Below are 23,159 nucleotides of genomic sequence, written 5' to 3'. Positions count from 1 at the left end.
GTGAGAAACTAAAGCTGTGTTTTAAAAAATAAATGCATAATTCTCGAAAAAATTAAGCACAAATAGAAACTTGTCTTCTTTCAAGTTATTTTTCAGTTCAATGTAAAATTAACTTTGTGATTTCGAAACAAAGTCACGAGGCACCAATTTTTCTAAACGTTTGATTAAGGTCTCAATAAAGTCTTCAATATTGCTCATTACTTTCAGTAGTGTACATCGTTTTTCGATACACAAAAATTTATATGAAATTTTAGTCATTGATGATCCATCGAAAATTTGTTGTAATTGTTGTCTTAAATCGTCTATTGGTGGGCAGTTTTTACATTTTCGAGAAAAATACTCTTCTGTCGGATCACTGAACACCTGTGTCAAGAGCAACTTATTGTAAAGCGATTTATTATTACCTGAATTGTTAATCCATTCGTTATTTTCGAGCAAAGAGAATAATTTACTTCCTAAAATTAATAGACAATGAAAAATGAATAAGACCGTAGATTTTGTTTGTTTGATTGGAGCCCGAATTGTTAATTAATTACTTTTTAAATAATATAAAAACTTTAAATGGTATTCTATTTTAATATCTCATTTTTGAAGTAATTTTTTATTCTTAAAACAAATTCATGAAAAGTTCTTATCGTCCAACATTAATTTAACATTTTGATAATACTTGCAAATACACATTATATGTATGCCACTAGTTCTAGCCAATACGCAATGTTGAGGTCTCAAAAAAGTGAATGATGTTCAACCAATTTTGTGATCGGGATGTTCTGCTTAAAATTTTTTAAATAGTACCCTCAAATTCAACAATATATTAACTTGTTTGGCACTAAATGCCTCTCTCCAGTTAAATTCCTAACAGATTTGACATGTTTTTTTCCAGGTAATTGACGAGAACTGTCTTCTCGTTCATAAATATTAACATTTTTTTTTTTTTCATTTCAGTACATTCTTCTGATATATCTGTTTTCTCATAAACAGTATCATCATTGACGTTTTCTTTTAGCATTGCTTTTGTATTCCGAATAAAATTTGGTCCAACATGAAAGATTTCTCAAATCTTTGGTTCACCCCATTTTTCAATTTTTCAAACCACGAGTCCCAAATTTATCAATTATTTGCATGAATTATTATATATTTACATTTGAGTTTCTGGTTTTAGAAGATCCCTTATATTTTCAATAATTTCATCAAAATTCTCTGGTTTTTCATCGTTTTCTAATTAAGGGTCAACATCAAAATATTTAAAAAAATTTATTCTTACTCCTGTAATGACTTTTTCGTACTTTCTTTTGACGTAAGACTTTCGATCACATCTGCAAGATTTTCATAATTATTTGTAAATAAAGTACATTGTGTAACTTGATGCCAAGAGGGCAAGTAATATACAAGTGCGTTCTATTTTTACTTAAAATATTTGTCACTTTACAACCTCTAAAGGTACTTATATTACGAGGGCAGGAGCCGCTGAGTATACCTTACAAATAAGTCCATCAAAAGGTCTGGGACAAAACACGTTAAACTTAAATAGTGATTCAATATTTACTACACAGAGGTGACCCTGACGTTAATTTTCACGTCTTTTTTTTAAATATCGGGGTGATTATGTTACGGCCCTTTGGGATGAGTCAGTTACTTTGTACTCCCCGTGTCTTAATGAAGTGATTTACATCCCCAATCATTATCCTGGATACTTATTAGTCTCCCACCCCCTAGTTAGTTGTCGACTGCTCGTTTGTAATATTCTTATTGCTTGCGCATGCGCTGGGTTCACGCGCTCTGACTCCTGCACTCCTATACTCTGTACCTGAAAATACTCTCGAACTAAGTTGCTAAGTACACTTAATTCTTCGTCGCAATTCATACAAGGGATCTGTACTGTCATCACCCGAGCCCTTTCCAGTTTATTCGGTTTTACGTGACCGCGTACTACCCACCCTAATGCAGTATAAGATAGTGCGACTCCTACATTGCTGAGACATCGGGTCTCTCTACTCATTAATATCTCCCAATTGTCTTGTCCGATTAACACACACGGGGTCACATCCGTATAAGGTCGAATAATCACGCTTTACTCTTTTCCCACCCGTAATACTAGCTTGCGTGGTAAAGACTGTGTGGGAAACGACATTGCCGATACCGCTAATGCCCCCTTTATCAACTGTGGATCTCCCGTCCCTTCGATGGTAAAGTTCACGCGTCGACATGGCGTTGGCGCGTTTGCAAAGTCTCTAATGCCCTGAATGTTAACGATAGAGGGTGTCCCGTGAAGACCCAACAGACTAGCCAGACCCTCAGTAATCAAGGTAATGGTGGAGCCATCATCTAAAAATGCAAATGTTTCATGGGCACCAGCTGGTCCTCTAACGGTTACTGGAATTATTTTAAGCAAGGCAAAGGGTCTAGCTAGTCATAACGTCCCAGGTACATCCTCCGCCTCTCGCGTTATGTTTACTTGTTCTGTTCAGCGCGATGGCATACCACTACTCTCCATGCGGGCTTCTTTATGTCGATGCAGCAACGTGTGATGTGGGCCCGAACAATGTGCGCACGTAACCTCCAGACAAGCTCCTTGTAGATGACCAACACCCAAGCACTTGTAACACCTTCCCCATCGTTTGGCCAGCAGCCATCTTCTGTTCACTGGCTCTCGCGCGAGCTCACGACAGCTGGCCATATCATGGTTATCGCGCTGGCATATAGGGCACGCAGATCGATTCACAATGTTGCCCCGAGTTCTTAGCCCACTTTCGGCGGCTAACATCACATGTTGTGTTCTAGCGGTTCTAGGTGGCTTCCCGCCTAGGCCGCCTTGTTTGGGTTCCGCGGTCTTCAGCCCGAATAAACCTCCTGCTACCGCCAGTTAGGCCTCGCGATACACAAAGTCGGCTAACCGCTCCAGCTCTGCCTTTTCTCCGGGGTTCTCTGACACGTACTTATTGTACGCGTATTGCAAGATTTGCGGCAGCTTCGCGCCTATCCCGTGCACAAGGTCCGGACTATACAAATATCCTGTCAAACCTAAGCTCTTAAAAGCGGTGACTGTATTACGTAGGCTGGACGCGAATTGTGGCAGGGACACTTTCCCGCTCTCTAAGTGTGGCAAATCGTTTAATTCTTGTACAAGTTTGAGCGCTATAGCGTGGGCATTGCCATAATGCAACTCAAATGTTTCCATGATGGCTGCCGCTCCGCGACCTGTAGCTAGCAGTGCCTGTACCACTTGCCTCGCATCTCCTTGTACCGCCGTAAATAGCCTCGCGACATTTTCGGCGTCACTGTAGCCCCCGGCATCAGTACTCGCATTGAACATCTGTTTAAAATGACGCCATTCCAGTACGCTGCCGGTAAACAATGGCAAGCGAGGTCAATTACCTCTCGCCCTGACAACCGGAAACTATCACCGTGCCCTTTTTACCGATAACGCGCGTATGATCAGCTACTTATTTACATTTTTATTATATTTGCTAGCTTGCCCTTTTATTTTATGTTGACACATCATGTTGGGATCTCGCACACAGGAATCAAGCACCTGTCGATCGTCTCTTTTCAATTTTCGCGCTCACACATTATTCAACATCCCCTCGTCGGGCTCATTTCCCCTACTGTTTGGGTCGACTGATCGCGAGACTTTCGTTCCATTCTCAACAAGTATTTAATATTATGTGCGAGCGAAAAAGTAGTCGAATAAAAAAAAATTAGGAGAACTTGAATTCGTTCTTTACGATGAGGTTCCAATAATTTCAAAAAGAGCGCTGGAAAAAGTCACCAGAACAGTAAAAGATTAGTACGATACTGAAAGATATAAAATCAAACCAATTATTTTGGGGAGTTATTTTTGTCAGATCCTCTTAGCAATGAAGAGAAGTCACAAAAAAATAATAATCAAAAAAATTAATGAATTTTCCTGTTTAGAAAGCTCATTTTTAATTTTAAAATTAGGAAATGATATTTGTTTCACCAATAAAGGACTTTTAAAATTATTACTGGAAATTGGATGAGCATGAGACTGCTGAGATTCGCATGCAAGTGAACTTGACTATTTTAACAACAAGGAACGCAGGGACGTATATAGCTCGCTCAAAGTACACAGAGTAACAGAAGTATTAGGACGTAAGCAGCTGCTGGCTATGATTGCACGAACCGAATATACACACATGTGTGAGGTTTACATTCGTCCATCTTCTTGCGCAGCAATGTTAGTACTAAAAAAAAAAAAAAAAATAATAATATACGCAAGCACCTAAAGACGAGAGAAAAAATAACCACCCCTCCCCTTTCCAGGGACGCACAGGCCGTACTAATATTTTTGGATTGTCAGTATCTAAGTCCGTCTGTCATGTTTTTTACTTTCTAATGGTTTTTTAAGTTTATATGTATTGAATTGTTATATAAAATAAAGAGCTCTATTAAGTACAATTCTTATTTCAATAATAGAATCCTTAACGAACCAAATGGAGAAATTAAAATTTACTAAATTATTAATAACGCAACTTCTAAAGGAGTTGATAAAGTGGACAATGATATTTATATTAACTTTCCGGTGAAAAAAACGCATAATATTGAGAAAAAATAACCATCTGATGAACTAAACCACAGAATTGGTACAATAATAGTGTTTCTTAACAGATTTTCGTACGTCAAATTAACTGTGTAATAGAACAGATAAAAAGAGAGTCTTTATTCCAAAAACAGCTTTGAACACACAAATCATCTAAACGTTTTATTTTATTGTGCATCGTTAACAATTTCTTTTCGTTGTAGCATTTGCTACTATATTAGACAAATCTCAAATCCAAAGTTTTAATAATGTAAGTTTACATTTAAGAAAATCTTTGATTACCTGTGGTAAACTATACTTGGCCTTATTATGATGCAAAATAAAAATAATTCATTTAGTTAAGTGGCAAGGTAAAAATTACTGAAATACGAAATAGTGTTTGAAAAAAGTTTTTATATAATAAATGGGCTTAACTTGATTATTTTCGGAAATAAATTAACAAAATTTATGGCAGTAGATCAAAAAAGACCACATTTTTTAATATTATATCTCTTAACAATAATTTATAACATCATAAGATGATGATACATCTTTTTTTTCTAAATTTAGTCTTAAACTTTTCAGAATCAGGTATCTCACAATTTTTAGGAAATATATTGTAACAAACTTAAATGTTTCTGTGTCAACACGGCTTTTATGTAAGTATTGCTGAAAACAAAATCTAGATTAGGTAAGTGTGCTTGATTTTTTATTCCTTATGGCTTGATGTTGATACTTAGATTTCTCACTTATGCTGTCAAGATCATGCATGTATCGTTCTTGGTTGATCTACCCTAGACGGAAGCAATGTTTATAGTTAAAAGGAGATGTTTTCTTATGTCAGTGAAAATGTAAGCTCAAAAGATTATATCAGAAATCTAAGCATGTCCAATTATAAATAAAAACATTTACAAAGTGAAAACACAGAACACTTTAGTATGGTTGAATGACTACGAGAGAAGTTGCTAAGGATCTAAACATATTATTTATCTTATTTGGATCAATTTTAACTTATTATTCGAGCATAAGACATATTCTTTCAAAATTTGTGATAAGATTGCTGAGTTCTTCTCAACAACAGCAACGCATTGACATTGCCTAGCGTTTGATGTGTTGGTACGAGTATAATAACAGTTTTTAATATTCCTTAGAATACACCAGTAACCAGTACGAACGTCTTGAAATTTTACTGTTCACATCTAACGAAAAATTATTAAATAAATACAATAATTAATAAATTCATTAGTATTAGATCTTATGTACCTAACTCTAGTAGTAGCATTTTATCATTGGCACCTTAGAAAATTATATATTATTGCTGTAAGTGGTAGAAGGATACATCATCATTCTGTTTTAGAAGTATTTGCATAGCCAAATCTTTAGATATAAGTATTTGCATAGCCATATCTATAGATATGGCTACAAAGACATAGTAACTGTACATGACACAAGCTTACAAACTACTTAAGTAGATGCAAAAGTGTTACCCTAGTTGTGTTTTTAATACAATAAAGCAGACACATTCCAAGATTGTAAGTACAGTCTTCTATCACATCTTTATTTTTTTTACTTTTGCAATGCTTTATTACTGTAATATTACGATTGAACATATTAAAAAATGTATAATAATTGCAATAAATCGTTTGTTTTTATAAAAACTATTTAATTGTTATGGTTTAAGCTGCGTATACTATTCACAAACTTAATAGTTAGTTTTGGATTTAGAACAAAAATAGTACCAATTAAATCAATGACGACCATTGGATCATCTTCATCTGGTAACTTATTTTTAATGACTTTGCGATTATTTTCAGCTTCAGGGAGTAAAAAAGCTGCATAATATGGTGTGAAAATAGCCGTATACATAACTAATAAGAGAATTATCCAATCCCATACGGCTTTAAATAAGGAATAATGAAGAATTGTCCATTTATGAATTCGAGGTGACTGAAGTTTGTATTCTGGTAATATGTCAGCACCAAGAGACAATACCTAAAATGAAAGTAAATTTTTATTTCTAGTATTGTTATTAAATGATTTATAAATTGACTAACAAATTATTAAAAAAAAATCTTCAAAAGATTACCATTTAATAGGAATGTAAAAGGAACACTGTATTATTTCAGATAAATCTTAAGTTTACACATCAAGGGCATTGTAATTATAAGTTTTAAATCTTAAAAATTATAAATTTTCTTTAAAAGATAATTATTTGCTCATACGAACAAAAGATGCATGGTAAGCAATAATTATTTTCACGTTCCAAGTTAAAAACAGGCCAAAGTAATGTTTTTCTTTAACCGAAATATATAATTTGCTTTACTTTTAATTTAAATGTTTATTTTATACTCGTATGATGTAGTTTTCATTTGAAATTGAGCCACATACAAGGATATTTTACACCTATATATGCATATAATATCATGTAGTTACTAATATTTACTACTGCCTTATTATCGTACTTAGCAACAAGAGGTTCAAAACGAAGAATATCAATAACTAAATTACTATACATCATTTTCTTTTTGATAGGTGAATAGGTATGGGTGTGTGGATGTTTGAAGACGAAATCAATGAAGTCTACTTTTAATTGAAAGAATATTTATTACAATAAATCTTAACTCAATAATGTTTTATAGTTATAATACAATGTAAGTAAGAACTAAAGGAAAAACAAAGACATGTTATTGAGCAAAAGGACACGAATGCGAAAGATTGCATTGACAGACTGACTGGCTGAAAGCGCGGTAAAGAGATGGCGAAAACGTACAACAGTGGGGCCAAAGTGCAGCACTACACCGTTTAAACCTTTCACTACCCGCATACATTAATTTATCAGTGAGCGCCAAATACACATCTCACGCTCCCTTACAATAATATCTAAATTCAGAAAAAAATCATCATGATAAGAACTTGACAGAAATTAATTTAAATGAGTGAATAGCTAAAAACAAAGACCAGCAAGGCATTGAGGTCACTCATTCAATGCATTGGGACAACCTAAAAAAGCAGCGTTAATCAACACGCTTATCATCACTATTTGTCAATTCTTAAACTATTGTCTTCACTATCTCAAATCCAACTTTAACTACCATGCAATAAATTATTCACTAAGATTCAGAATTTTTTTTATTAGTTTTTTACGCAAATTAAACAGTAGTGAATTTGTAAAAATGTCTTCCCATTGTTCCTTGAACCACATCCATTTGACATTTTTTTTCCCTCAAGTTACACATACCTTAACGTAAAGAGCTTTGATTTTGGTCATGTATCTCAGTATTTGCCATCATTTATCTTAGCACTTGCTCCGGCAACGTTGTTGTCACACCAAAGGTCCATGGGCAACAGAGTATGTGACAACATTAGGCTTATCTAGTATTCGAGCTTCCTTAACTCCTGACTTGCATCACACATCGCCAAGTATTCTGCCTTGCAGGTTGAGAAATCAACACAATTATATTTTATTCCCTTTTAAGCAACTGTACCGCTATACAACTAAATAAGGTATCTTCCTGTCGTAATGAAGCGTTTACAGTCCGCCAAACTCGCGTCTGAATAGGCTTCCAATCTATCTTTGCAGCCTTTGTAGGTTCATACCAGAGTGCTCATGGGTTGCAAATATCAAACAATTTACTTGACCGTTTTCCAGTCATCTTTAGTTAGACAGATTAAGTATCTGCTTAAGACATTCACAGAGTACGAGACATCTGGTCTAATTGTGTTAGCCAGATACAACAAACTTTCAACTTCTTCTCTGTACAGTATATTTTCTCTAGTTTCTGTTTTTCTCAGCTCATTAGCATTTTTTGATTCTTCTCTTTTTTTTCTGTCAACTTAGGACTTGACTTGTCTTCATTGGTGTTTTTCGTGGTTTTAAATCGTTAAATCCAAATCTTTTTATTTTGTCAATGTATTGTGTTTATGTCAGTGAAGTTGTTTTATATTTTTTATCTCGTTTAACTTTAATACCCAGAACGGTACCAACCTCACCCAAGTCTCACATCTCAAACTTAGATTGTCAACCAGTCTTAGTTTCATTCAGTTTACCTACATAATTACTGGCTATCATTATATCGTCTACGTATGCGATGAAGACTAGATGGTCATCCGCTTTTTTACTTGTATAAAGGCAAAGCTTGCTGGTATGTGACTGTAGCCCCAATTTGCAGGCAGTCTAAGAAAAACGCTAGTTCCATCTTTTGAAACTGATCTTGAGTTTATGAAAGACTTCCTCCAGCTAAGCTTTTTTTAAGGTCTCTTATCATTAATTAGACCTTCAGAAATCTCTATGTATATCTCTTCATTGGTAGAACTATTTAAAAAGGCTGTCTTAACAGTAGGTTGGTGAGTCTTCAGATTGTATCTATTAATAATCGATATCACTTATTTACAAGAGCTAGTCCAGCTTCTGCAGGCTCCTGTCTTTAAAGCCACGAATAACTAATCTTGTTTTAAGCTTTGTGTTTCCATCTATTTATTTTTATCTATTTTTATCTTTAAGACCAATGTAGAGTCGATGATGTTTGGCTCGCCTCGTTCAGTATTCATAGTTGGTCTATCTACAATTTTTTTATTATTAGCTTTTACGCATTGAGAATAGCTCCACGTCAATAACTCTGAGCCATTGATATTGCTTCGAAACTGCGACAGCTTTTGTGTACTTTGCAAGATCCTTGTTCAATCCAGAAATCAAGGCGTGTGTCATTTTATCTTTGACATTTTTGATCAAACACTCAACATCACACTTAGACTAAAGCAGTTTATTTAACTTGTTTGTGTCGATAACTCTTGCCAAACTCGAATTATCAATGGAAGCAGGTTGCCTTAAGTTTTTTTTAACAAGCTCTCTATTCTTCTTGAGCCAACCTAGCTCTCTCCTTACTCTTCGTTCTTTCTAATAACTCTTCAGGACTATCCTTATCAAAGTTAATAAGCCATTCATCTTGTTTGATGTCTATCTTATGATTGTCTCAGTTTACTCTCTTGTCTTGTGCCCAGATATCTCTAAATACAAGTCTTTTATGAAATCTTACGTCTCAGCTCTCATTAAATTTTTCATTTCCTGGTCTTAGAAAAATCTAGCTGGAGGTGATACAACCAACCAGCATCACTCGTCTATCTTGTGGGCCAAATTTGGTTCTAGTGTTCCTTTGTATCTTGATAAATGCCACACAGCAAGATCTTCTGATTAAAGTTATATCAATCTTTCGATTGGGAAAAAACTCTTTTAAAAGGGCTATTATTTTATTAGACTGGTGTGGTGTGCAGTTGTAAGCATATACTAAACTACCCAAGGCTAAATCCCACATGTTCTACCTAAGCCCAGAGTCATGACTGTAGGTTGGCACTTTGCTCTGTAAAGTTTAATTAAGCTGTTCTGAAACACCACTGAGCAAAGGAGTGTGGACAAGCCAGTTGAAGCTCAGCTTCCAACCTGCAAAGAATTTCTACCGTTGAGCCTCTTTAAACTTCTGTGCTTTGATCAGTGAGAAAATAGCACATCTTAGCATCAAAGCCTAGAAGGTTTCGTGTACTTGTCGCGAAATTGTGCTGATAATGTCCTGCTTCACTTTTTGCTCTTACTTCTCTGTAAAGGGACTTTGAATGTCACCAATCATAAGTTCTACACAATTATCAATTTTTCTATCTTTAATAGTTTTCTTAAACTAAGTTTGTTGATTGTTATCTCAACTAACTCTTTCAAATGCATTGCTTAAGATTCCACGGCAGCCAGTGTGCCGAGATCGTGCTGAGAACTCGCGCACACTTGTGCGCAGCCGGCCTCCGATTGGCCGAGCGACTGCGCGTCGTTTGAACGTCCAAAACTCAAAGACACAGCGCTCAAAGCCCGAACACATAAAACCCAAATGCCTAATCCCAAACGACGCAGTGAGCTTACTTGGCCGCATTTTATTTTATTTATTAATTACCAAAATCCCAAGCGGCTAATCCCCAACGACCCAGTGCGCTTACTTGGCCGCATTTTATTTTATTTATTAATAAGAAAAATCTCGAGCGGCTAATCCCCAACAATCCAGTGCGCTTACTTGGCCGCACTTTTATTTTATTTATTAATAAGAAAAATCTCGAGCGGCTAATCCCCAACGACCCAGTGCGCTTACTTGGCCGCACTTTTATTTTATTTATTAATAAGAAAAATCTCGAGCGGCTAATCCCCAACGACCCAGTGCGCTTACTTAGCCGCACTTTTATTTTATTTATTAATTACTAAAATCCCAAGCGGCTAATCCCCAACGACCCAGTGCGCTTACTTGGCCGCACTTTTATTTTATTTATTAATTACCAAAATCCCAAGCGGCTAATCCCCAACGACCCAGTGCGCTTACTAGTGGCCGCATTTTTATTATATTTAAGTGCGGCCAAGTCAGCGCACTGGGTTGTTGGGGATTAGCCGCTTGGGATTTTTCTTACCAATAAATAAAATGAAAATGCGGCCAAGTAAGCGCACTGGGTCATTGGGGATTAGCCGCTTGGGATTTTGGTAATTAATAAATAAAATAAAAGTGCGGCCAAGTAAGCGCACTGGGTCGTTGGGGATTAGCCGCTCGAGATTTTTCTTATTAATAAACAAAATAAAAGTGCGGCCAAGTAAGCGCACTGGGTCGTTGGGGATTAGCCGCTTGGGATTTTAGTAATTAATAAATAAAATAAAAGTGCGGCCAAGTAAGCGCACTGGGTCGTTGGGGATTAGCCGCTTGAGATTTTGGTAATTGATAAATAAAATGAAAGTGCGGCCAAGTAAGCGCACTGGGTCGTTGGAGATTATCCGCTTGGGATTTTGATAATTAATAAATAAAATAAAAGTGCGGCCAAGTAAGCGCACTGGGTCGTTGGGGATTAGCCGCTTGGGATTTTGGTAATTAATAAATAAAATAAAAGTGCGGCCAAGTAAGCGCACTGGGTCGTTGGGGATTAGCCGCTTGGGATTTTGGTAATTAATAAATGAAATAAAATGCGGCCAAGTAAGCGCACTAGGTCGTTGGGGATTAGCCGCTTGGGATTTTGGTAATTAATAAACAAAATAAAAGTGCGGCCAAGTAAGCGCACTGGGTCGTTGGGGATTAGCCGCTTGGGATTTTGGTAATTAATAAATAAAATAAAAGTGTGGCCAAGTAAGCGCACTGGGTCGTTGGGGATTAGCCGCTTGGGATTTTGGTAATTAATAAATGAAATAAAATGCGGCCAAGTAAGCGCACTGGGTCGTTGGGGATTAGCCGCTCGAGATTTTTCTTATTAATAAACAAAATAAAAGTGCGGCCAAGTAAGCGCACTGAGTCGTTGGGGATTAGCCGCTTGAGATTTTAATAATTAATAAAAAAAATAAAAGTGCGGCAGAGTAAGCGCACTGGGTCGTTGGGGATTAGCCGCTTGGGATTTTAGTAATTAATAAATAAAATAAAAGTGCGGCCAAGTAAGCGCACTGGGTCGTTGGGGATTAGCCGCTTGGGATTTTGGTAATTAATAAATAAAATAAAAGTGCAGCCAAGTAAGCGCACTGGGTCGTTGGGGATTAGCCGCTTGGGATTTTGGTGATTAATAAATGAAATAAAATGCGGCCAAGTAAGCGCACTGGGTCGTTGGGGATTATCCGCTTGGGATTATGGTAATTAATAAATGAAATAAAATGCGGCCAAGTAAGCGCACTGGGTCGTTGGGGATTAGCTGCTTGGGATTTTGGTAATTAATAAATAAAATAAAAGTGCGGCCAAGTAAGCGCACTGGGTCGTTGGGGATTAGCCGCTTGGGATTTTGGTAATTAATAAATAAAATAAAAGTGCGGCCAAGTAAGCGCACTGGGTCGTTGGGGATTAGCCGCTTGGGATTTTGGTAATTAATAAATGAAATAAAATGCGGCCAAGTAAGCGCACTGGGTCGTTGGGGATTAGCCGCTTGGGATTTTGGTCATTAATAAATAAAATAAAAGTGCGGCCAAGTAAGCGCACTGGGTTGTTGGGGATTAGCTGCTCGAGATTTTTCTTATTAATAAATACAATAAAAGTGCGGCCAAGAAAGCGCACTGGGTTGTTAGGGATTAGCCGCTCGAGATTTTTTTCATTAATAAATAAAATAAAAGTGCAGCCAAGTAAGCGCACTGGGTCGTTGGGGATTAGCCGCTTGGGATTTTGGTAATTAATAAATAAAATAAAAGTGGGGCCAAGTAAGCGCACTGGGTCGTTGGGGATTAGCCGCTTGAGATTTTGGTGATTAATAAATAAAATAAAAGTGCGGCCAAGTAAGCGCACTCAGTTGTAGGGGATTAGCCGCTCGAGATTTTTCTTATTAATAAACAAAATAAAAGTGCGGCCAAGTAAGCGCACTGGGTCGTTGGGGATTAGCCGCTTGGGATTTTAGTAATTAATAAATAAAATAAAAGTGCGGCCAAGTAAGCGCACTGGGTCGTTGGGGATTAGCCGCTTGGGATTTTGGTAATTAATAAATAAAATAAAAGTGGGGCCAAGTAAGCGCACTGGGTCGTTGGGGATTAGCCGCTTGAGATTTTGGTGATTAATAAATAAAATAAAAGTGCGGCCAAGTAAGCGCACTCAGTTGTAGGGGATTAGCCGCTCGAGATTTTTCTTATTAATAAACAAAATAAAAGTGCGGCCAAGTAAGCGCACTGGGTCGTTGGGGATTAGCCGCTTGGGATTTTAGTAATTAATAAATAAAATAAAAGTGCGGCCAAGTAAGCGCACTGGGTCGTTGGGGATTAGCCGCTTGAGATTTTGGTAATTGATAAATAAAATGAAAGTGCGGCCAAGTAAGCGCACTGGGTCGTTGGGGATTAGCCGCTTGGGATTTTGGTAATTAATAAATAAAATAAAAGTGTGGCCAAGTAAGCGCACTGGGTCGTTGGGGATTAGCCGCTTGGGATTTTGGTAATTAATAAATGAAATAAAATGCGGCCAAGTAAGCGCACTGGGTCGTTGGGGATTAGCCGCTCGAGATTTTTCTTATTAATAAACAAAATAAAAGTGCGGCCAAGTAAGCGCACTGAGTCGTTGGGGATTAGCCGCTTGAGATTTTAATAATTAATAAAAAAAATAAAAGTGCGGCAGAGTAAGCGCACTGGGTCGTTGGGGATTAGCCGCTTGGGATTTTAGTAATTAATAAATAAAATAAAAGTGCGGCCAAGTAAGCGCACTGGGTCGTTGGGGATTAGCCGCTTGGGATTTTGGTAATTAATAAATAAAATAAAAGTGCAGCCAAGTAAGCGCACTGGGTCGTTGGGGATTAGCCGCTTGGGATTTTGGTGATTAATAAATGAAATAAAATGCGGCCAAGTAAGCGCACTGGGTCGTTGGGGATTATCCGCTTGGGATTATGGTAATTAATAAATGAAATAAAATGCGGCCAAGTAAGCGCACTGGGTCGTTGGGGATTAGCTGCTTGGGATTTTGGTAATTAATAAATAAAATAAAAGTGCGGCCAAGTAAGCGCACTGGGTCGTTGGGGATTAGCCGCTTGGGATTTTGGTAATTAATAAATAAAATAAAAGTGCGGCCAAGTAAGCGCACTGGGTCGTTGGGGATTAGCCGCTTGGGATTTTGGTAATTAATAAATGAAATAAAATGCGGCCAAGTAAGCGCACTGGGTCGTTGGGGATTAGCCGCTTGGGATTTTGGTCATTAATAAATAAAATAAAAGTGCGGCCAAGTAAGCGCACTGGGTTGTTGGGGATTAGCTGCTCGAGATTTTTCTTATTAATAAATACAATAAAAGTGCGGCCAAGAAAGCGCACTGGGTTGTTAGGGATTAGCCGCTCGAGATTTTTTTCATTAATAAATAAAATAAAAGTGCAGCCAAGTAAGCGCACTGGGTCGTTGGGGATTAGCCGCTTGGGATTTTGGTAATTAATAAATAAAATAAAAGTGGGGCCAAGTAAGCGCACTGGGTCGTTGGGGATTAGCCGCTTGAGATTTTGGTGATTAATAAATAAAATAAAAGTGCGGCCAAGTAAGCGCACTCAGTTGTAGGGGATTAGCCGCTCGAGATTTTTCTTATTAATAAACAAAATAAAAGTGCGGCCAAGTAAGCGCACTGGGTCGTTGGGGATTAGCCGCTTGGGATTTTAGTAATTAATAAATAAAATAAAAGTGCGGCCAAGTAAGCGCACTGGGTCGTTGGGGATTAGCCGCTTGAGATTTTGGTAATTGATAAATAAAATGAAAGTGCGGCCAAGTAAGCGCACTGGGTCGTTGGAGATTATCCGCTTGGGATTTTGATAATTAATAAATAAAATAAAAGTGCGGCCAAGTAAGCGCACTGGGTCGTTGGGGATTAGCCGCTTGGGATTTTGGTAATTAATAAATAAAATAAAAGTGCGGCCAAGTAAGCGCACTGGGTCGTTGGGGATTAGCCGCTTCGGATTTTGGTAATTAATAAATGAAATAAAATGCGGCCAAGTAAGCGCACTAGGTCGTTGGGGATTAGCCGCTTGGGATTTTGGTAATTAATAAACAAAATAAAAGTGCGGCCAAGTAAGCGCACTGGGTCGTTGGGGATTAGCCGCTTGGGATTTTGGTAATTAATAAATAAAATAAAAGTGTGGCCAAGTAAGCGCACTGGGTCGTTGGGGATTAGCCGCTTGGGATTTTGGTAATTAATAAATGAAATAAAATGCGGCCAAGTAAGCGCACTGGGTCGTTGGGGATTAGCCGCTCGAGATTTTTCTTATTAATAAACAAAATAAAAGTGCGGCCAAGTAAGCGCACTGAGTCGTTGGGGATTAGCCGCTTGAGATTTTAATAATTAATAAAAAAAATAAAAGTGCGGCAGAGTAAGCGCACTGGGTCGTTGGGGATTAGCCGCTTGGGATTTTAGTAATTAATAAATAAAATAAAAGTGCGGCCAAGTAAGCGCACTGGGTCGTTGGGGATTAGCCGCTTGGGATTTTGGTAATTAATAAATAAAATAAAAGTGCAGCCAAGTAAGCGCACTGGGTCGTTGGGGATTAGCCGCTTGGGATTTTGGTGATTAATAAATGAAATAAAATGCGGCCAAGTAAGCGCACTGGGTCGTTGGGGATTATCCGCTTGGGATTATGGTAATTAATAAATAAAATAAAATGCGGCCAAGTAAGCGCACTGGGTCGTTGGGGATTAGCCGCTTGGGATTTTGGTAATTAATAAATAAAATAAAAGTGCGGCCAAGTAAGCGCACTGGGTCGTTGGGGATTAGCCGCTTGGGATTTTGGTAATTAATAAATGAAATAAAATGCGGCCAAGTAAGCGCACTGGGTCGTTGGGGATTAGCCGCTTGGGATTTTGGTCATTAATAAATAAAATAAAAGTGCGGCCAAGTAAGCGCACTGGGTTGTTGGGGATTAGCTGCTCGAGATTTTTCTTATTAATAAATACAATAAAAGTGCGGCCAAGAAAGCGCACTGGGTTGTTAGGGATTAGCCGCTCGAGATTTTTTTCATTAATAAATAAAATAAAAGTGCAGCCAAGTAAGCGCACTGGGTCGTTGGGGATTAGCCGCTTGGGATTTTGGTAATTAATAAATAAAATAAAAGTGGGGCCAAGTAAGCGCACTGGGTCGTTGGGGATTAGCCGCTTGAGATTTTGGTGATTAATAAATAAAATAAAAGTGCGGCCAAGTAAGCGCACTCAGTTGTAGGGGATTAGCCACTTGGGATTTTGGTAATTAATAAATAAAATAAAATGCGGCCAAGTAAGCGCACTGGGTTGTTGGGGATTAGCCGCTTTGGACTTTGGTAATTAATAAATAAAATAAAAGTGCGGCCAAGTAAGCGCACTGGGTTGTTTGGGATTAGCCGCTAGAGATTTTTCTTATTAATAAATAAAATAAAAGTGCGGCCAAGTAAGCGCACTGGGTCATTGGGGATTAGCCGCTTGGGATTTTGGTAATTAATAAATGAAATAAAATGCTGCCAAGTAAGCGCACTGGGTTGTTGGGGATTAGCCGCTTGGGATTTTAGTAATTAATAAATAAAATAAAAGTGCGGCCAAGTAAGCGCACTGGGTTGTTGGGGATTAGCCGCTCGAGATTTTTCTTATTAATAAATAAAATAAAAGTGCAGTCAAGTAAGCGCACTGGGTCGTTGGGGATTAGCCGCTTGGGATTTTGGTAATTAATAAATGAAATAAAATGCGGCCAAGTAAGCGCACTGGGTCGTTGGGGATTAGCCGCTCGAGATTTTTTTTATTAATAAACAAAATAAAAGTGCGGCCAAGTAAGCGCACTGAGTCGTTGGGGATTAGCCGCTTGGGATTTTAATAATTAATAAAAAAAATAAAAGTGCGGCCAAGTAAGCGCACTGGGTCATTGGAAATTAGCCGCTTGGGATTTTGGTAATTAATAAATAAAATAAAAGTGCAGCCAAGTAAGCGCACTGGGTCGTTGGGGATTAGCCGCTTGGGATTTTGGTAATTAATAAATAAAATAAAAGTGCAGCCAAGTAAGCGCACTGGGTCGTTGGGGATTAGCCGCTTGGGATTTTGGTAATTAATAAACAAAATAAAAGTGCGGCCAAGTAAGCGCACTGGGTCGTTGGGGATTAGCCGCTTGGGATTTTGGTAATTAATAAACAAAATAAAAGTGCGGCCAAGTAAGCGCACTGGGTCGTTGGGGATTAGCCGCTTAAGATTTTGGTAATTAATAAATAAAATAAAAGTGCGGCCAAGTAAGCGCACTGGGTCATTGGGGATTAGCCGCTTGGGATTTTGGTAATTAATAAATGAAATAAAATGCTGCCAAGTAAGCGCACTGGGTTGTTGGGGATTAGCCGCTTGGGATTTTAGTAATTAATAAATAAAATAAAAGTGCGGCCAAGTAAGCGCACTGGGTTGTTGGGGATTAGCCGCTCGAGATTTTTCTTATTAATAAATAAAATAAAAGTGCAGTCAAGTAAGCGCACTGGGTCGTTGGGGATTAGCCGCTTGGGATTTTGGTAATTAATAAATGAAATAAAATGCGGCCAAGTAAGCGCACTGGGTCGTTGGGGATTAGCCGCTCGAGATTTTTCTTATTAATAAACAAAATAAAAGTGCGGCCGAGTAAGCGCACTGAGTCGTTGGGGATTAGCCGCTTGGGATTTTAATAATTAATAAAAAAAATAAAAGTGCGGCCAAGTAAGCGCACTGGGTCGTTGGGGATTAGCCGCTTGGGATTTTAGTAATTAATAAATAAAATAAAAGTGCGGCCAAGTAAGCGCACTGGGTCGTTGGGGATTAGCCGCTTGGGATTTTGGTAATTAATGAATAAAATAAAAGTGCAGCCAAGTAAGCGCACTGGGTCGTTGGGGATTAGCCGCTTGGGATTTTGGTGATTAATAAATGAAATAAAATGCGGCCAAGTAAGCGCACTGGGTCGTTGGGGATTAGCCGCTCGAGATTTTTTTCATTAATAAATAAAATAAAAGTGCGGCCAAGTAAGCGCACTGGGTCGTTGGGGATTAGCCGCTTGGGATTTTGGTAATTAATAAATAAAATAAAAGTGCGGCCAAGTAAGCGCACTGGGTCGTTGGGGATTAGCCGCTTGAGATTTTGGTAATTAATAAATAAAATAAAAGTGCGGCCAAGTAAGCGCACTGGGTTGTTTGGGATTAGCCGCTCAAGATTTTTCTTATTAATAAATAAAATAAAAGTGCGGCCAAGTAAGCGCACTGGGTCGTTGGGGATTAGCCGCTTGGGATTATGGTAATTAATAAATAAAATAAAATGCGGCCAAGTAAGCGCACTGGGTCGTTGGGGATTAGCTGCTTGGGATTTTGGTAATTAATAAATAAAATAAAAGTGCGGCCAAGTAAGCGCACTGGGTCGTTGGGGATTAGCCACTTGGGATTTTGGTAATTAATAAATAAAATAAAAGTGCAGCCAAGTAAGCGCACTGGGTCGTTGGGGATTAGCCGCTTGGGATTTTGGTGATTAATAAATGAAATAAAATGCGGCCAAGTAAGCGCACTGGGTCGTTGGGGATTAGCCGCTCGAGATTTTTTTCATTAATAAATAAAATAAAAGTGCGGCCAAGTAAGCGCACTGGGTCGTTGGGGATTAGCCGCTTGGGATTTTGGTAATTAATAAATAAAATAAAAGTGGGGCCAAGTAAGCGCACTGGGTCGTTGGGGATTAGCCGCTCGAGATTTTTTTCATTAATAAATAAAATAAAAGTGCGGCCAAGTAAGCGCACTGGGTCGTTAGGGATTAGCCGCTTGGGATTATGGTAATTAATAAATGAAATAAAATGCGGCCAAGTAAGCGCACTGGGTCGTTGGGGATTAGCTGCTTGGGATTTTGGTAATTAATAAATAAAATAAAAGTGCGGCCAAGTAAGCGCACTGGGTCGTTGGGGATTAGCCGCTTGGGATTTTGGTAATTAATGAATAAAATAAAAGTGCGGCCAAGTAAGCGCACTGGGTCGTTGGGGATTAGCCGCTTGGGATTTTGGTAATTAATAAATGAAATAAAATGCGGCCAAGTAAGCGCACTGGGTCGTTGGGGATTAGCCGCTTGGGATTTTGGTCATTAATAAATAAAATAAAAGTGCGGCCAAGTAAGCGCACTGGGTTGTTGGGGATTAGCTGCTTGGGATTTTGGTAATTAATAAATAAAATAAAAGTGCGGCCAAGTAAGCGCACTGGGTCGTTGGGGATTAGCCGCTTGGGATTATGGTAATTAATAAATGAAATAAAATGCGGCCAAGTAAGCGCACTGGGTCGTTGGGGATTAGCTGCTTGGGATTTTGGTAATTAATAAATAAAATAAAAGTGCGGCCAAGTAAGCGCACTGGGTCGTTGGGGATTAGCCGCTTGGGATTTTGGTAATTAATGAATAAAATAAAAGTGCGGCCAAGTAAGCGCACTGGGTCGTTGGGGATTAGCCGCTTGGGATTTTGGTAATTAATAAATGAAATAAAATGCGGCCAAGTAAGCGCACTGGGTCGTTGGGGATTAGCCGCTTGGGATTTTGGTCATTAATAAATAAAATAAAAGTGCGGCCAAGTAAGCGCACTGTGTTGTTGGGGATTAGCTGCTCGAGATTTTTCTTATTAATAAATACAATAAAAGTGCGGCCAAGAAAGCGCACTGGGTTGTTAGGGATTAGCCGCTCGAGATTTTTTTCATTAATAAATAAAATAAAAGTGCAGCCAAGTAAGCGCACTGGGTCGTTGGGGATTAGCCGCTCGAGATTTTTTTCATTAATAAATAAAATAAAAGTGCGGCCAAGTAAGCGCACTGGGTCGTTAGGGATTAGCCGCTTGGGATTATGGTAATTAATAAATGAAATAAAATGCGGCCAAGTAAGCGCACTGGGTCGTTGGGGATTAGCTGCTTGGGATTTTGGTAATTAATAAATAAAATAAAAGTGCGGCCAAGTAAGCGCACTGGGTCGTTGGGGATTAGCTGCTTGGGATTTTGGTAATTAATGAATAAAATAAAAGTGCGGCCAAGTAAGCGCACTGGGTCGTTGGGGATTAGCCGCTTGGGATTTTGGTAATTAATAAATGAAATAAAATGCGGCCAAGTAAGCGCACTGGGTCGTTGGGGATTAGCCGCTTGGGATTTTGGTCATTAATAAATAAAATAAAAGTGCGGCCAAGTAAGCGCACTGGGTTGTTGGGGATTAGCTGCTTGGGATTTTGGTAATTAATAAATAAAATAAAAGTGCGGCCAAGTAAGCGCACTGGGTCGTTGGGGATTAGCCGCTTGGGATTATGGTAATTAATAAATGAAATAAAATGCGGCCAAGTAAGCGCACTGGGTCGTTGGGGATTAGCTGCTTGGGATTTTGGTAATTAATAAATAAAATAAAAGTGCGGCCAAGTAAGCGCACTGGGTCGTTGGGGATTAGCCGCTTGGGATTTTGGTAATTAATGAATAAAATAAAAGTGCGGCCAAGTAAGCGCACTGGGTCGTTGGGGATTAGCCGCTTGGGATTTTGGTAATTAATAAATGAAATAAAATGCGGCCAAGTAAGCGCACTGGGTCGTTGGGGATTAGCCGCTTGGGATTTTGGTCATTAATAAATAAAATAAAAGTGCGGCCAAGTAAGCGCACTGGGTTGTTGGGGATTAGCTGCTCGAGATTTTTCTTATTAATAAATACAATAAAAGTGCGGCCAAGAAAGCGCACTGGGTTGTTAGGGATTAGCCGCTCGAGATTTTTTTCATTAATAAATAAAATAAAAGTGCAGCCAAGTAAGCGCACTGGGTCGTTGGGGATTAGCCGCTTGGGATTTTGGTAATTAATAAATAAAATAAAAGTGGGGCCAAGTAAGCGCACTGGGTCGTTGGGGATTAGCCGCTTGAGATTTTGGTAATTAATAAATAAAACAAAAGTGCGGCCAAGTAAGCGCACTCAGTTGTAGGGGATTAGCCACTTGGGATTTTGGTAATTAATAAATAAAATAAAATGCGGCCAAGTAAGCGCACTGGGTTGTTGGGGATTAGCCGCTTTGGATTTTGGTAATTAATAAATAAAATAAAAGTGCGGCCAAGTAAGCGCACTGGGTTGTTTGGGATGAGCCGCTCGAGATTTTTCTTATTAATAAATAAAATAAAAGTGCGGCCAAGTAAGCGCACTGGGTCGTTGGGGATTAGCCGCTTGGGATTTTGGTAATTAATAAATGAAATAAAATGCGGCCAAGTATTCGCACTGGGTCGTTGGGGATTAGCCGCTTGGGATTTTGGTAATTAATAAATAAAATAAAAGTGCAGCCAAGTAAGCGCACTGGGTCGTTGGGGATTAGCCGCTTGGGATTTTGGTAATTAATAAACAAAATAAAAGTGCGGCCAAGTAAGCGCACTGGGTCGTTGGGGATTAGCCGCTTGGGATTTTGGTAATTAGTAAATAAAATAAAAGTGCGGCCAAGTAAGCGCACTGGGTCATTGGGGATTAGCCGCTTGGGATTTTGGTAATTAATAAATGAAATAAAATGCTGCCAAGTAAGCGCACTGGGTTGTTGGGGATTAGCCGCTTGGGATTTTGGTAATTAAAAATAAAATAAAAGTGCGGCCAAGTAAGCGCACTGGGTTGTTGGGGATTAGCCGCTCGAGATTTTTCTTATTAATAAATAAAATAAAAGTGCAGTCAAGTAAGCGCACTGGGTCGTTTGGGATTAGGCATTAGGGTTTTATGTGTTCGGGCTTTGAGCGCTGTGTCTTTGAGTTTTGGACGTTTAAACGACGCGCAGTCGCTCGGCCAATCGGAGTCTGGCTGCGCACAAGTGTGCGCGAGTTCTCAGCACGATTTCGGCACACTGACGGCAGCTTCTATTTTTAGTGCTGACTTGCTAAGCCTTTTCAGTTTTTGCTACAGAGACATTTTAAATTATTTAACAATCCATAGTTTTATTACATTTCCTGTGTTTACTTCTACGCTGGCTATGTTAAAGTAGTTCTACCATTTAGTAACGACTCTTTTAGACGCGAGAAATTAGAGTCTCGTTAGAATGTGGATTGAATCTATCTTGTTTTGTATTCTCTAGGTACATACTCAAGCCTCTCTAAGCAAATTGGTGAAGCAACATTAAGTTTTCAGCGAGCACCTCAGCATATATTATTCTGTCTAGAACTATCTAGTTTTGGTTATTCTTGCTGGAAACACACCCTTCTATCTCCACTATCAAGTCTGAGGAGAAATCTCTGTTCGAGTATTCAATCAATTTTTTTTACAGTCTTTGAAGTTTTTGAAATAAATTTTGTATTTAGCAAAATGGTCTGCATTACCTCAGTCTGCTATAAACTTCATTTCATTATTACTGCAACCATTAATTCGTAATTCCTTTGTATGTGTAAAGAGCACAGTTTTAAGGTTAACAACAAGCAAACCTCTACATTAATTAGATCAAGGTAATTCTATATTATTTTTACCTTCTCTGCCTTATTTCTTGTTATCAACCTTGGCTTTCTCGTTGTTATTTTTCGCATGCTTTTTTTTATCTTTTCGTTCATTGTTTTGTTTATTACTGTTATTGTTACTATTGTTACAACCACCACTGTTGGGCTTAAGATCCCAATCTTTTGTTTTATTAAGGTTATCTCTGCACCTTTTAATGTGTTCTCGTAAGTTCTAAACAAACCATTGGCAGGTGTAACAGTGCTTTAGATTTGGCATCTTCCTTGAAAAGTCTGTCTAATAATTCCCGTCATTGTTGCACTTGTGAGTGCAAGGATACTGGTGGTGGCTGCGTTTGCAGCAGTAACGGTGGCAGCTAGTCAAGAGCCTTGGCTTAGCCCAGCGCCTTTCCCACCTCAGCTCGCTTCTCTATTAGCCCCACCTTGGAATACTATAGCATCTGCTGACGATCGTGGGAGTGAGGTTTCAGCCTCCAGTTTCAAGATATATTGTCATAAGTACTTATAAGATAAGCCGTCCTCACTTTGAACTAACCTATTAAAATCTGATATTTTAACGTCTGGCACTTGATGATATTCTCGTAGTAGAAATTATCTCTTTAATTATCTTCAGAGCAATTATTAGTTTTACTAAATAGTTAAAAATTTTGTGTCAGTCAATCGAAATATTAGCAAAATTTAGTAGCTTTTTTTTTTTTAGGGTCAAATCTAATGGACTGAGTTTTGTTAAGTAATCGGTATGCATTCATTTTTATTTCACTTCTCGTAATGTCTTTTATAT

At 38.4% G+C, this 23,159-nt stretch overlaps 1 protein-coding gene across 1 annotated transcript in view; it reads right to left on the bottom strand.

Moving 5' to 3' along the window:
- sei (potassium voltage-gated channel seizure) overlaps positions 1 to 23,159 on the bottom strand; it is a 755,411-nt gene that overhangs the window by 680,938 nt on the left and 51,314 nt on the right. Inside the window, exon 3 of the mRNA XM_089596947.1 lies at positions 6,280 to 6,532. Within this exon, the coding sequence (XP_089453073.1) occupies positions 6,280 to 6,532 (253 nt within the window). The remainder of the gene's footprint in view (positions 1 to 6,279; positions 6,533 to 23,159) is intronic.

This window comes from Copidosoma floridanum, unplaced genomic scaffold (genome assembly GCF_036245765.1).
Source record: "Copidosoma floridanum isolate Cflo_tuat_1 unplaced genomic scaffold, Cflo_Japanese_pri ptg000030l, whole genome shotgun sequence".
Classification (NCBI taxonomy): domain Eukaryota; kingdom Metazoa; phylum Arthropoda; class Insecta; order Hymenoptera; family Encyrtidae; genus Copidosoma; species Copidosoma floridanum.
The sequence above is the reverse complement of the archived record's forward strand: the minus strand, read 5'-3'. Positions and strand labels throughout refer to the sequence as shown.